Here is a 14,126-nt window from a genome sequence, read left to right on the forward strand (position 1 = left end):
ACCCTCGTTGGTAGTGAGCACTTAAATTACTTTATCTTTAATGTTGACTTTGATCATAACACTGCAAACTTTCTGGTATGTTGTTGATGTGTTTGTTTTGATTTTCGTGAGTTTTTATTAGCCTCAGGCTATTTAAACACGATCAATGAATTGTTCGATTATTTTAGTATTTTTAATTCAATGAGTCATACGCATGAGATACGGAGATTCGTGAGCATGTGAAATAAACAAATTAGTACGTAACTAGAGCGAATATATAGTATTGAGGTGAACCGAAACGAACAATCATGTTCATTTCTAAATGAGCACCAATGGAATCAAGATTAATTTGTGCTACATATTATTTTGAATATATTTTAAATATTTAGTAGGTTAGGCGCAATTTGGTAATTTATGGTATAGACACGAGTGTTAAACTATAAAAAAACTGCGGAGCCGTTTCTTCGCTAATCTTTATCAGTCTACTTGGCGCCTTTTACTTACATTATTTGACTTAAGTTTCTCCCCTCTCTAAAATCAGGAGTGTTGTCTATCATTGGATTTTTGGTGAATTCGTGATATTTCAATTGCGAGTAAATATATATATGTATGTTTTGTTGTTTGGTTTAAAGAGCAAAGAAATTATTTTAAAAGTTACTACTTACAAGCTAATTGCACTTTAATATTACCGACATTACCTTACGGATAAATTACCTTTCGATTATATATTTATACATATCAATCGCGGAGCAGGAAAACATGAAATAAGTAAATCAATTCTTTTCTTTATCGTTAACCTTCAAAAGGTGACCAATTCGAAGGCGAGATTTTTTTTCTCTGCTGTTGCTAGAGATGGTATCGTGGCATTGTATTATCTTAAAACTGGTTAAAAATACGTACCTATGCATTACTGATAATATAGAGTATGGTCATAACCATAAAGATGATATCGTTAATAATAAGTAGTAAGTAGTGGGTTTATTGTCCCATGCAGAACATTTTCCAGTTGACGAAACAATTTCGCCGATTGATATGCTCGCCTCGCTGACATTCGCTTCCGGTGAGGCCACGGGAGATCAAACAGGTCTGTTGTATGCATTACAAATGAGAGCGAAAGTCAGAATAGATCGACCGGTATATGGAAGTGGGATATAACTCTACCTGTTTCAGAAGCGAGATCAGAATAAATAGAGACATCAAGAGGGCATAGATGGCGCCAGTGAAGCAAAGAGCAATGCTGAAATGTAAAAACATCTGTATAGTGCTAGTGCTTTAAAAAAAATTATATTTTGTCATAAGCCAGTTAATTCCGATCGATTAATGAATAGCGTTTTCGTTTTTACATGGTCCTGCACTAGTGTAGTTATTGCTATTGCTATTTATTGTTATTTATCAGCTGAGCGGTCTCAACAACCTATTTCTGCAACCTATGTGCATTAACTGCACACCTACCGTCTCACCGTTGCACTTGTCAGTATGTGCAGTGCTTAATGGCCACAACTATGACCACGCACCTGGCTTCCCATGAGCGTTTTGGCTTCCTTTCGTGTTGCTCAGGAATACATTGCTCCTTTACACATCCATGCATGCAGGCATACATACCTAAATTTCGCATTGAATCCGCTCCTCCTAATTACCTTTTTGTTTCCTAGGTCCGAAGCAGATCGATCGACTATTAATGGATGCGGTAAACATACTAGCACCATTAGTCCTTACTTGAGAATACTTTTTCCTACATTGTGCTGTTTCACCTTCATCTTATAACAGAATTCGATTATCCCTGTTCTAGTCAATATTCTTATTTATTATGATATGGATGAGGCAAACCATCATTTTTTTATCATTATGCTGAGTAGCTAGACGGGTGAAGGCGTTTTAGAGCCTCAGAAAAAGAATCTCAGCCAATAAAGGACATGAGAAATATTTATTCACGATACCCCATAAAGTTTGTTCGAACCGAATGTCCGTCTGGTTCAACTCAAACAGACCCCACCGACTTGAAAGAGTTGCTTTACATATCTCAGAGTTGGTGTGCGTGTTCGAGTTGAATAATCATACAAAAATCTAGAATAATTATTATTACCATCTAAGCGAATTGATGTATCTACTTGTAGATAGGAGTCTACCACGTCTACCAACCAGCCATGAAGACGTCCGAATGAATGAGAATGAACCATGCTAGTCGAAGGCCACAGGCTCAGTACCATCCCGTGCAGTTCCTGAAACTGTTTGAACTGAAATTATATGTGTTAGTACTGCTTACAGATTTCGTTTCAGTGGTAGTAAGTGTCTCATTTCATCTTTTAAAATTCGATACCTACGAAATTGCAGCTCACCACTGCTCATCTATCCTGGCATTTCGACACCGCCAGTCGACCGTCTCATAGAATCGTAATCTCTGTCATCGAATCTGCCATTTTCTTCGGAGCTCTACTGACGCGAATACCAACTATCTGAAGCTATTATATATCACTTTATACATATTCCCTAATCTTATAATCAACAAAGGCTATCTGCCGATTCCAATGCACAAACCCTAATCATGTGACCATCGAGAATACGTCAGACAACCCCAATTAATCCCCTTCGAAACCAGTTCGGCCTTACTAAGCCGTTACGCGGGTGGCGGCGTGAAAATTGCCGAAAAGGGGTTGAACACAGTTTGAAACAACATCTGATGTTGCTCCAAATGTATTTGATCCAAGACCGACTTGGATACTTCCATTGATCCTAGCTAGCATACCTTATATAACAAGACTCACTGTTATCCATGCACCCACTACATCGTGCTGTCTGTGTATGTGTGAGTGTGTGTGCGCGCGTATGTATGTGTGTATGGGACCCACAAATGCACATCGGTTAGTGTAATTTGGGGAGAGATGCCGCACATTTCTAAAAATAGATCCTGCATCAAAGTAAACCATTCAATATTTGATGAAATCATTTTTATCAATTACGACAAGTTTCAAAAATACTGTGAACTGGTTTTGTCAAGAACAAAGATCATAAAATTTCCAAGAACATATTAAAAAAAAGGTCATTGTGGGAGAGATTCCGCATGTACGGGTGCACAGTGGCACGACTTAGAACAAACGATGGGCTAGTCAAAATTTTTCCGTATCGGTTCAAATAGGACGATTTTATGTAATTTTGGTACGCTGAATGCGTTTTTGTTATTAATACATATTAAAAGTAAACGATTAATAATCATTAGGGTGTCTCATAAATATATTTTTTCGAAATCGTTCTTAAAATTATTGTGTATTAATTTTCGTGTGCTGAATCGTTTGTGATATTAACACTTGTAAAAAAATAATTAAGAAATTAACTTTACTACTTATTAGAGTGGCTCAAAAGTAAGTATTTTTTCTTTTACAATGATTTTTTTCACTAGTAATTTTGGAATTTATTTTCCATATTGAAATGAATTGATTGACATCTCATTATGGTGCTTCAGAAAAGATTATTTAATTTTTACGAATCAAATAAGATGTCATTATTCTAGCTATGAAGTGATTATTCAAATTCAATATCAGTAGTAACCATGCATTTCCATTCAGTTTTTTTTAATTTTGACTGCTTATCGCAAGTTTTCGCAAAACTAGCGTAGACTCATTTTGAAGAGAAAATTAAAAACTTTCGAGTGAGTATTGTGTGATCGCGGGCATTCACGGGCGTCGTTGTTCTTATCGCATTAGAAGTTCGAATTCAATAAAAATGCATGACAATCAGATATCTTAACACTAACTAAACCAACTAGTGACTTATTTTTGGCGATTTTACGATGTAATTTTATCACACGGATAGTAATGGTGAAGTAATGAAATGCATAAAATCAACCGTTTCTTTGAAAAACGAAAATAACCGGAAGTAGTTCCTACCCAGTTAAACTCATTCCGGAACCGGTTTGAATTTCTGAATGGAGTCAGTATGGATTCCAACTCAAATGCAACAACCGATTCCGACTCAATCGGTTTCAGAATCAGTTGTTGCATTTGAGTTGTAATCCATACTGACTCCATTCAGGATTCCGAATCAAATTCCGAATGGTTTGACCGGGTATGGACAAATACCCAACAAAAAATTTAGCTGGATAATGGTTTAAAACGTTCTTGTTCAGCCTATTTTCTCGGATCAAAGGCTTGTTCAGCTTTCGTTGTTTGTTGGGTAATGCAAAAACACTTGAGTTATGCCCTTCAAAAAGCTGTCAAAAATTCATTTTACGTTCAAATCACCTAAAATCTCGCGAATATGTCACTGATGGCTCAGCTGATACGAGATAAATACAAGTGAGAATATCGCATAACCTTCATATACGGACTTAAGTCCGGGCTCGTCCCATTGTGCTCCGTGACCAGAACAAACGAAATTGCACAGAAAATGAACTAATGGGGCCTGGGAGTAGCTATCTATTCTCAATGTGCACGTTTCGAGAGTTCCATTTTTTGAAATGCCAATAACGGCGCCGTCCACGTCCTTATAGTCATCGGGGAAGGAAAGGAATGTTAGTGTAACAAATGTTGTTATGGAGACCGTATATACTTCTGCATCTCCACGTTTGCCACGGGTAGGAGTTTTTGTTAGTAGGATGGGGTAGAGTTACGCAAATCTGGATTCACCTTGATAAATGATACGATCTATGCAACTCTCAGAAGTGTTATCATGTGTTTATTGCTCTGGGCAGCCGGCTGCCGAGAATTTATGATAGATTTATCTTTTGTTGAATTAATTTGGAAATCAAATATTTGTTAACAAGCAACTTCAACTCCGGACTGCCGATAGTCGGGAGTGCTGCTTATATTTAATTGAATCAAACGGTATGTGAACGATTTTATTATTTCTTGTTTCCTGCGAAACACGACATTCCACAAACAATACAATAAAATGAAAAACGATTACCTTTAGTGTCTCGATACAGTGAAGATTTCGTAATACAAGTATTATTTATCGTATATAAAATTTGGTATTTAGATATAAAATGACAATTATATATTGATTTCTTTTCCGGCGAACAATTGAATAAGATGCCGATTCTTATGTTATCATTATTTGCGCGCGTTGTTAAGCTAATTGAAGAGCATTTTGAATAGGCTCTACCGAAATATCTGAAACAACTAGCATATCGAATATACAACCGATGACGCTAATTTTGACGCTATTTACTAGAACAAGATTGGAGACAATAGGAACGAAAAGAAACTAATATCTCGCCTTTTACGTTAATAATCAAGCTATAATATTTATATACTCAAGAAGAAAAATAGTTAACATTGCAATCAATAATATAGTGCATGTTCTACTTCAAAGCATATGAAAGTATTTAGTAAAATGAGAACAATTAATTTAACTGATTTAATTTAATGGATTTAATGGACTAAAAGTAAACCAATGAATATGACAGTAAAACATGTTTTTCGTTTTGATATGACTGACACAAATTGGTAACTGGCTTTCGATTCTTCTCACGAACTGTCAATTCTCAAACCATCATACATAATTCAACAGTCATCATTAAACTCAGACAAGAGCATGCGTATTCCCCACGTACAGTAAATGCCCAGTGGATTAGTTTCCTAGTAGGGCGAATAAACACTAAACAAACAAAAAAATTAGTTTGATCAATCCAAAGAAATGTCAGCTCGATTGGCATCAACCGGCGGATACGCGTTCCCTTATAATACCATCAAATTAAAGAACACTTAAAATTACATACGACAAAATATGTGCAATTCTGAATATAATAAAATGAAGACTACTTAATTATTTGCAATAAAATAAGATCAAAAATTAAGTTGCATGATCAATTTCAAAGATAGAACTGTTGATGAATCACCTTATAAAATAGGTGATAAGGGACGCGAACATTTGAATTGGTCCCAACACTTTGGATAGTTTACTTAAATTTAAATTTAATACACTGTGTAATTGAATGATATTTTATTTAGATTTAGGTTTGAATTAGTATGATCCCAATTTTTTGGCTAAATCACTTAATCTTTAAAACATTGTGCAAATTGTATAATATTTCATTTAGATGATATGTAATGAACCAATAACTATAGGATACTGCATCGGTCTGGATCTAGTTGAATCGGCAGCAAAAATAATTCAATCTGCCAGTCGTCAGGGTATCCCTTCGCTTGTATCCACCACCTGAAGCACACGCCGTGTTGCTATTAGATTCGAGGGACCAACAGAGACACTTAGACCACCCTTGATTACACCCCAATCAGACCACCACCTGAAGCACACGCCGTGTTGCTATTAGATTCGAAGAACCAACAGAGACACTTAGACCACCCTTGATTACACCCCAATCAGACCACCACCCCATCTGCAACCCCATCATCTTTATACCACCACTATATCGCATGGCATACCAAATTAAGCTGGAGAGATGTTCGTTAGTGGGTTTTTCACTCTTCTTGTCCACCCACGCCCGCATGGCAAAATTAGTTAGTAAGAAGACAACATTGAACTAATACTGATTAAATGTAATAAACATTTCCACAATTATATTGAACATAACCAGTCACCGAGCCAATGTCTGGAGTAATGAGAAAGGCACAATTGCACCACTGGGTGGATTAAAACAAGTTTTTTTTTCATTTTTCGACCACTGTGCGCCGGAAGAACAGATACAGCCTGTGAGCTTTAAAAGCAGCGGTGCCAGATTTACAGATATGTCTGTATTTTACAGACTTTTGATGGTCTCCTACAGACGTAATCAGAAATCTACAGACTTTTAAAAGAGTAACAGTGTTTAACAAAATTGCACTAGAATAATTGTATCCGAATTCGAGCGATTCCTTCACAATAGTTTTCTAATTTCAACTTACTTTTAAAGTAATAATCTAGTGTAAATAGGATTTACACAACCATCTACAGATTTCTGCAGACATTTTAATTATTCTTCTACAGACATTTCACGAAAACATGTGGCATCGCTGTTTAAAAGAGTGATTTTGACACTTACTACCACTGAAATGAAATCTGTAACACTAACACAAAAATCTAATATATACAATTTCAGGTTGAACAGTTCAGTAACCGTACGGAATGGCGCTGGGAATGTGGCCTTCGACTGGCACGGTCCATTATTATTGGTTCGGATGTCTTCATGGTTGGCTGGTAGACGTGTGCGCCTACTGACAAGTGGAAAGATAAATTTGCTTAGGTGAGGGGACATGTCAATTCTGCCAGCTGTCGACTCTTTGGCCCTTGGGTATGAGGCTAGTTCAGAAAAGGAGTGCAGGACTGGCACCTAAGAGATAAATGATTATTCCGGATTTGTTTTTATGATTAGATTCTGGGTAGCCTTCTCGGTTCGGTGTAGGCAGACATTCGGTTCGAGCAAACTTTCTGAGGAATTCTTTGTGGGCAGAGATACTCCTTGTGTAATTTTAAAATTCTTTCGTCTGTCTAATGTCTAATGGTAATAGAAAAAAAACTTCGAGGATTTGCCTGACCTACATCTTAATACCTACCAATATAGACAAGAACAGGAATTATCGAATTCTGTTATAAAATTAAAGAGGAAAAGCACAGTTTTAGCGAAAAGTATCCGCGAGTAAGAACTAGAACTGCTATTTTTATCGCCATAATTAATAGTCGATCGATCAGCTTCAGACATAGGAGACGATAAAGCATACCAGACAAAAGCGGATTCAATGTAAAATATTTTTCAATTGTAGTGACAACGACTCAAACGCGATAGCAGAAGAAGGTTTAATAAGGTTTCCATTTTCACTCATCATTTTGAATGCTTAATAGAAGCGTCCTCATTTTGCCCCGGATGGCCATCTTGCCGTGTTAATTTGGGTGGATTTCACGCCGCTCTAATCGGCCTTGAAAATTTGCAAGCTATAGACTACCGTGCGGTTCCTCTGAGTATTAGTTAAAAGCCGTGCTTTGACTCTGACACTTTCACATAAAGACCCTTCTACATAAAACCTTCAGCAAGCAGCGCAACTTTCGATAGTTATGGAACACTATTTACTAGTGACCGATAAATATACACAGTACAGCAAGATGCCATTATTTAGTTTTCGACTATTTGCTTTCTGGGGTGAATAACGGGATATTGTTGCCATTCAACTTGATTTCAAATTAAACAAACGAAATCCTCCTTAACCCGTGAATGCTTAAAACACATCTTGCAACGACCTTCCTATTTACTACGCTCAAATTCATTCTCGAATGCAATAAAGTTATGAGACGACACAATGCCAAAATCATTATACAAGCTTTTCTTGTTTATTCGTTCATTGAATAATTATGCAAATTGGCAAAGTACACCCAAAACCACCCACATTTCTCCTTTAATATGTTCTCATTATTTTACCAAGGCTTTACCATTCATAACCTTCCGAAGCTTGCAGTTTTCAATACTATCAAAATCCAAGAAAAACATCTTTTCCTTTTTGATGAGGATACTAGAAGCACTCGATTGCAAATCAATGTTTCCCGACATAATATGCAATAGTCCAGATTTTTATCTTTTTTGGCATCGCATAGGTATACTCACATGTCTGTTCGTTACGTACAGAACCTGTGCATATTTATACGAATATAGCGCTTTCGCTATTACTTGGTACTGCACTGGTAGTGTAAAAATGGCAATATTCTATTGTTTTTAAACAACATGTTTCTACCATACCCACATAGAAGACAAAAAGGTACTTCAATACTCACTCATACTGAAAGAATATGTCGGTGCAGTCATCCGGCAGCATAACGGTCACTCCGAGCAGGGTAAAAATCGGTGTCGGATGGCATACGGATGTCAACGAAAGGTTCGCGAACAACCACAATGCCAACAGCGAACAGATAGATCCGGCCAGGAAAAACCTATGGTTGGCACGCCCCACACAGCAGTTTACCCATACACTGTGGTGGTCTTGTTTGATGACACACGTAGCGCAGATCTTGCAGTGATAGGTCCGTGGTGGGACATACTTGCGACAGGTTTGACAGGCCAATCGTCCATCATTTTCGTCAGAATCTTCCCGGTCGGAGATCAGAATTGCCGTCTGTGAATCTCCCTTAGCCAATGGGTCGAACTGGGGCTGATTGATGTGATTCAGAGCCGCTCGTTGATTCGTTTTGTAGAAGCAGAAGAACGACAAAGACATTAGCAGCACAAATGCCACGTTTTCCTCTGGAAGTAGTTCCAACAGTGGCACGGTGGACTCGAACAGTACCACCAGATAAACACCACTCCAGAAAAACCATAGACAGAAGAATTTTGTCCTGAAATGGTGTGCGATTGTACGAAAAATATTCAAATTCATTTTCAATTACTTACTTCGGTAGAACGCGTCCCAGGAATCTCTTCAAATAGGCCAGTAACAGCGGGGTGATCGTGAAAATGACTAGACTGCAGTAGAAATCCAGGGCAGACAATAGCTGCAGACTAACCAGCAGAATAACCGGCAGAACATTGTCCACCGTTATCTGCTTGGCACCGCCCCGCCAGGGTATACGGAGGCGGTCCTGGAAGGTCAGCAGCATGCCACGCTGCTTTTCCACCGGGATCGGTCGACCAGAAACAAACCTGAGAAGTAAAAAAAAACACAACCAGTCGTCACGACAGTCGACGACTCACAGGGAGAAAATCAATAACAAATGCGGTCAAACTCACAGCCAATGCGGCAAATCGAGAGATGTTCAATTTTTCATGGTAATCAAAATTAACTAAAAGATTTTATCAAACGATTTTCTTCATCATGAACAGATAGACGAAGTTTCTCATCCCATGATGTTTATGCCATTCTTCTGCCAAAATTTAAATTATGTATATTCATTTTAACTCTTATTTTCTGACTACTAATTTGCTTTTGGATACCGGATAAGTAAATTTTACAAAATCATTACATCCCGTAAAAATAAATTATGGCTGTTTATTCGGAGAACGTTAGGTACTAGGGTACTTTTAGCACAGATCGAAACGCTTCATTTGATCTTATACAGCGAATAGAGTTTTTGTAGAGAGGGTAAAGAACCTATTTTCGTTTCGCCCTACCCATTTGAAGCCATTGGTTAGATCATTGTCTGCCATCTTTGTTCAACGCATTGACTGAAATGGTAGCGCGGTAATTGGAACATTCAATTCGCGATTTCATTGCGCTCACACGCAAATATTTCGTCAGTTCTTGTCATTTTTGCCATTATATTGGTTCTTAAAGACGAACCAAAAGTGCTGACGTCAATTTAGGTGCATTCCATCGATTTTAGGCCGCGTAATTGATGAAATATTGAGACATTCCTAATAGGACCAAAATAGTCTCTTTACCCTACTACTGCATTTTCCACCATTAAGCGATCGCGACGCTGTGAGTGGGAACTATCCAAACCAATGATTCTCGGGCATCGACAGAACGTGAGTGTTATTTCTGTTAGTCTATACTACTAGTCACATTTTACTTCAAAATTTAATACTGACCATATTGAGCAACCCTAAAGCCACGGTACGGTTATGGAATGACACCAAGCAAAACCGAAGGATGGCGATTGGCGAAAAAATCTATACCGTTTATTCAAAACGTAATATCTAACAAATGTAAACAAACTGAGTTTATTATGCCAAATAAAAGCTATGCATTGACTCTTCATCGTCCACAAATAATAGAGAAAAATGACAACTCTTTACATGTTAATTTAATCTTAAGTCAAAATGTCACATAAAGTATACCAAAGCTTTGCTAATATTTTGTAGATGTGATGTTTTGCGTTGTGATGTTTCTCCAAGTCGACTGTAGTTAGTATGTTTTTCCAATGCCAAACCTCATATCTACACTCTCGGTTGCAATACAGCACATGAAATATATCACAACTACAAGCCCGTCTCTCAAAACGTCACGGTAAAATATACCATCTACAAACGGTGTTGCCAAGACCACATATGTAAAAGAGCATAATAGCAAAAGTGATCGGCAAAATGTAATAAAATAATAGTTATCAATTATCTCCCTATTATCTTCGCGAAAAACATGTAATATGCTTATACGATCCAGCAATTGGTAAATGCAGAGGCGATAGCAGAATTAATGGCCTTCTATGTGCTTTAATTGTTAAATAAATTTAAAAGTTGCAAGGAAATTTTTGCACGCGATTTTCTCCGTTTCACGTTTCTGTTAGATATGATGTAATGAAAAAACGCTCTAGAAATATGAAAATATTTACCCTATTTGTTGGTATCTAGGATGTTAGAAATATCTGGCCGCTATTTTTTCGACATTTCCGGCAATGAGGATAAAAATTTTGCCTTCCAAGAATTAAGGCCTTATTTTCGTTTCAATACTTTCCAAATAATGGTACCGGATGTATTTCCGATCGCTACTGTCGAAAATATTTTAACCTATACTCGAATACAGTTCAAGATGACAGGCACAAGCAATTTCGGTGTTATTGTTACACATATCCACATCAGCCGCAAGTAAAATCCGCAACTGGCGCATGGGAGCCTTGGAACCGTCAAAACACTTCAAAAACCAACCTGTCAAAAGATTCGTCAACATCCGCGCAGTTGCAGCAGCAAGCTAAAATGTGATTCCGCTCATTGATCCGATCGTAGTACTCACAACAGCATAGCGGGTCAGTGTCCACTTCCGGCGGTATGTAAGAGTAATAATCACTCACTTGACCGGAACAAACGTTCATAATTTCGGTACTCGATCCATCGATGTTGTTTTGTTGATAGCCAATGAGGTATACACCAAAGCAGATGAGGAAAGTCCACTTTAAAGCAGAGTTGCCAGAATATTTTGTTGGAATCTTCATTGAGCACGGTACTAGGGTAACCAACCAATTTTTGACGAGCAAGTGAAATTACGTTAACGTCAATTTTTATTTCAAATGAGTAAAAAGCACCCTTAATTGAAAAATTATCTCAAAAACTGAACGTGGGAGTTAGGTTTTTTTTATATAGAATATGTATGCAAAATTTGTAATAAATCGGTTAAGTAGTTTTTGAATATTAGTTAACACCGCAAATCTTGTTTTTCCAGAGACGTTTTACAAAAAGCTTAATCGCCGAGTCGCTTGTCGATATTTTTGCATGAAAAAATACAGAATGTTTTTGAAATGATGCATTATACTGCACAAAAGTTTTGGTCTATTCGCTTCACCCAGAGTTCAAAAAATTCGCAAGAAAGTGATTTTTTCCTTGCTGAAACCCTTACCCCGCTTCTAACAAAGCGACATTAAATGTTATGCAATAGATTTGATAATAATATATTTTGTGTAACAATTCATCTGTAGCAGTATTATAGAATATCCTCAAGTGTAGTATAAACCAAAATTCGTCACGAATCTTCTTGTACTAAATATTGATTGTTAATTCCTTTGTTTACGAGGTGGTTGCTTGTTATTCTTTCTCACAGTTTATAAAGAACAGTTGCGCAAAGACTGAAGCAAATCTACCTATCGAACACTCAAAATGTCTACCTATCGGACACGAAGAATAACAATGCTCGAATGCGTGGGGAGTATCGTTATTATGTGATTATAATTATGAGAAAAAAATCAATGATGTAATATTAACATTATTTCAAACCAGGAATATTAAAGATGTAATTATTGAAAAAAATATATATGCACTGATATTTAAATTTGGCACTATTTCAAACACCGGAACATCTCTGGGTAAAGTTAATAATCTTCCTCTACCTTCGGCGTGATGTTAAAACAGCAGGATTGCGTCGCTTGAACCGTAATATTCCTGTTGGTGTTGGGTGTTTCAGGCGATATCAGAAATTCACACTCTTATTATCATTACCTAGCTGTGACTTGCCGCACAGCTTGTCAACATATGGTTCGTCGATTCAAACAAGGTCAAACTGCAAATGTTCTTCAACATGCTTGTCAGAAGGCTCCTCTTTGGTCATATTCTGGTCTTCAATTAAATGTTCCTCAATCATTTGATTTTCGACATCCATTTTGCAAGCTCAACATTCCGAAAATCCAGAAACTTATAATATGCAAAATCGCGTGAAATGTGAACTTAAATTTATTGCACTTAGGAATAGGGATCTTTAATTTGGAAAAAATTATGTCAGTTTTTCATATGTATTGGTAGCGGGTGTCCTTACGAGTACACTCATATCATTCTTAAACCTTAATTATTCTTTTATGATTTTTAAATTTAAAAAAAAACAAATTAAATTCAACCAGCAAACTGACAGTTGTCCTACTAAATGACGTATCTGCAAATATCTCGTTCGCCTCATTGTTAACTGGGACAGAACCCCACACAGCATGATCTGGTACTTTGTCAATCCGCTAGCAGCCTGCCATTCCAAGTTTCATCTGCAAACTATGGTAGATCTGATAAGGCAACCTATAGAGTCGTGCAAGTCGCATGGGTTTGGATGTGTTATTGTCCTAAAAGGAAACAAACTAAAAAATGTTTTTTCAATAGTTTCGGGCCAAAAAATTGAAAAAGACCTGAGATATTAACTCACGGTACTAATCTGCATCAGAATATGCCTTAACCCGCACACCCCTAAAGATCCCTATTGAAGAACATTAAAATATTTTCTCTTATCAATGGGTTTTGAGGCCCGTTAAAAATTTTAAACTTAATGCTACGTCGTACAGATTCTGACCCTACCCTCCCCCTCGTTACACTTCGTCACGATTTTGGTATACCCTCCCTAACCTCCAAAATGCTATGTCATTTATGTATGACCCCTCATTTGTATTTGCTAGAAGTAGAATGTGGTATAATTCTCGACAAACATATGATTACGGCCTAAAAGCCAACTGTCACAATCCACTTTGAATGGAAATTCCGGACAAACCGTTACACGCCAATCACAGATGTTGGTAGTAAACGAAAGAGAAAAGTTTTCTCTTTCATAAACTGTTGTGAAGTGTGTTCGACTAGTAACGGTTTGTCTGGAATTTCCATTCAAAGTGGATTTTGAAGTTGGCTTTTAGGCCGTAATCATATGTTTGTCGAGAATTATGCATGAAAATGCATAATAATCACAGCAGAAGCCAAGAGACGGGAAGATAAAGTATGCTAACTATGAATATTTTTGTTTCTCAGTGTGGGAAAAAGTTTTTCGTTTGACAGCAAAATACGCCCTTTGGTCGTATTGAGCTCGAAACTGGCAGCACTTCAATAAAGTACTAATTTATTG

General features: G+C 37.2%; 1 protein-coding gene across 1 annotated transcript; it reads right to left on the minus strand.

Annotated features, from left to right (window-relative positions):
- Window positions 1-7: 7 nt before the first annotated feature.
- On the minus strand, window positions 8-11,698 carry LOC131685157 (palmitoyltransferase ZDHHC23-B). The gene is made up of 5 exons (XM_058968647.1): window positions 11,477-11,698; window positions 9,287-9,535; window positions 8,674-9,231; window positions 1,141-1,216; window positions 8-1,065 (listed from the first exon to the last, which is right to left on the minus strand). Exons 1-5 carry the CDS (start codon window positions 11,638-11,640, stop codon window positions 958-960), a joined length of 1,155 nt encoding a protein of 384 aa, XP_058824630.1. The 5' UTR covers window positions 11,641-11,698; the 3' UTR covers window positions 8-957.
- Between the last annotated feature and the right edge of the window lie 2,428 nt (window positions 11,699-14,126).

Source organism: Topomyia yanbarensis, chromosome 2, assembly GCF_030247195.1.
Source record: "Topomyia yanbarensis strain Yona2022 chromosome 2, ASM3024719v1, whole genome shotgun sequence".
Lineage (NCBI taxonomy): Eukaryota > Metazoa > Arthropoda > Insecta > Diptera > Culicidae > Topomyia > Topomyia yanbarensis.

Coding starts and splice junctions, on each gene's coding strand:
- LOC131685157 (XM_058968647.1), bottom strand. CDS start 11,640: ATGAACGTTTGTTCCGGTCAAGTGAGTGATTATTACTCTTACATACCG. Junction 9,232..9,286: donor CTGGGACGCGTTCTACCGAA/GTAAGTAATTGA, acceptor ACACCATTTCAG/GACAAAATTCTTCTGTCTAT. Junction 1,217..8,673: donor GACATATTCTTTCAGTATGA/GTGAGTATTGAA, acceptor TTTACATTTCAG/CATTGCTCTTTGCTTCACTG.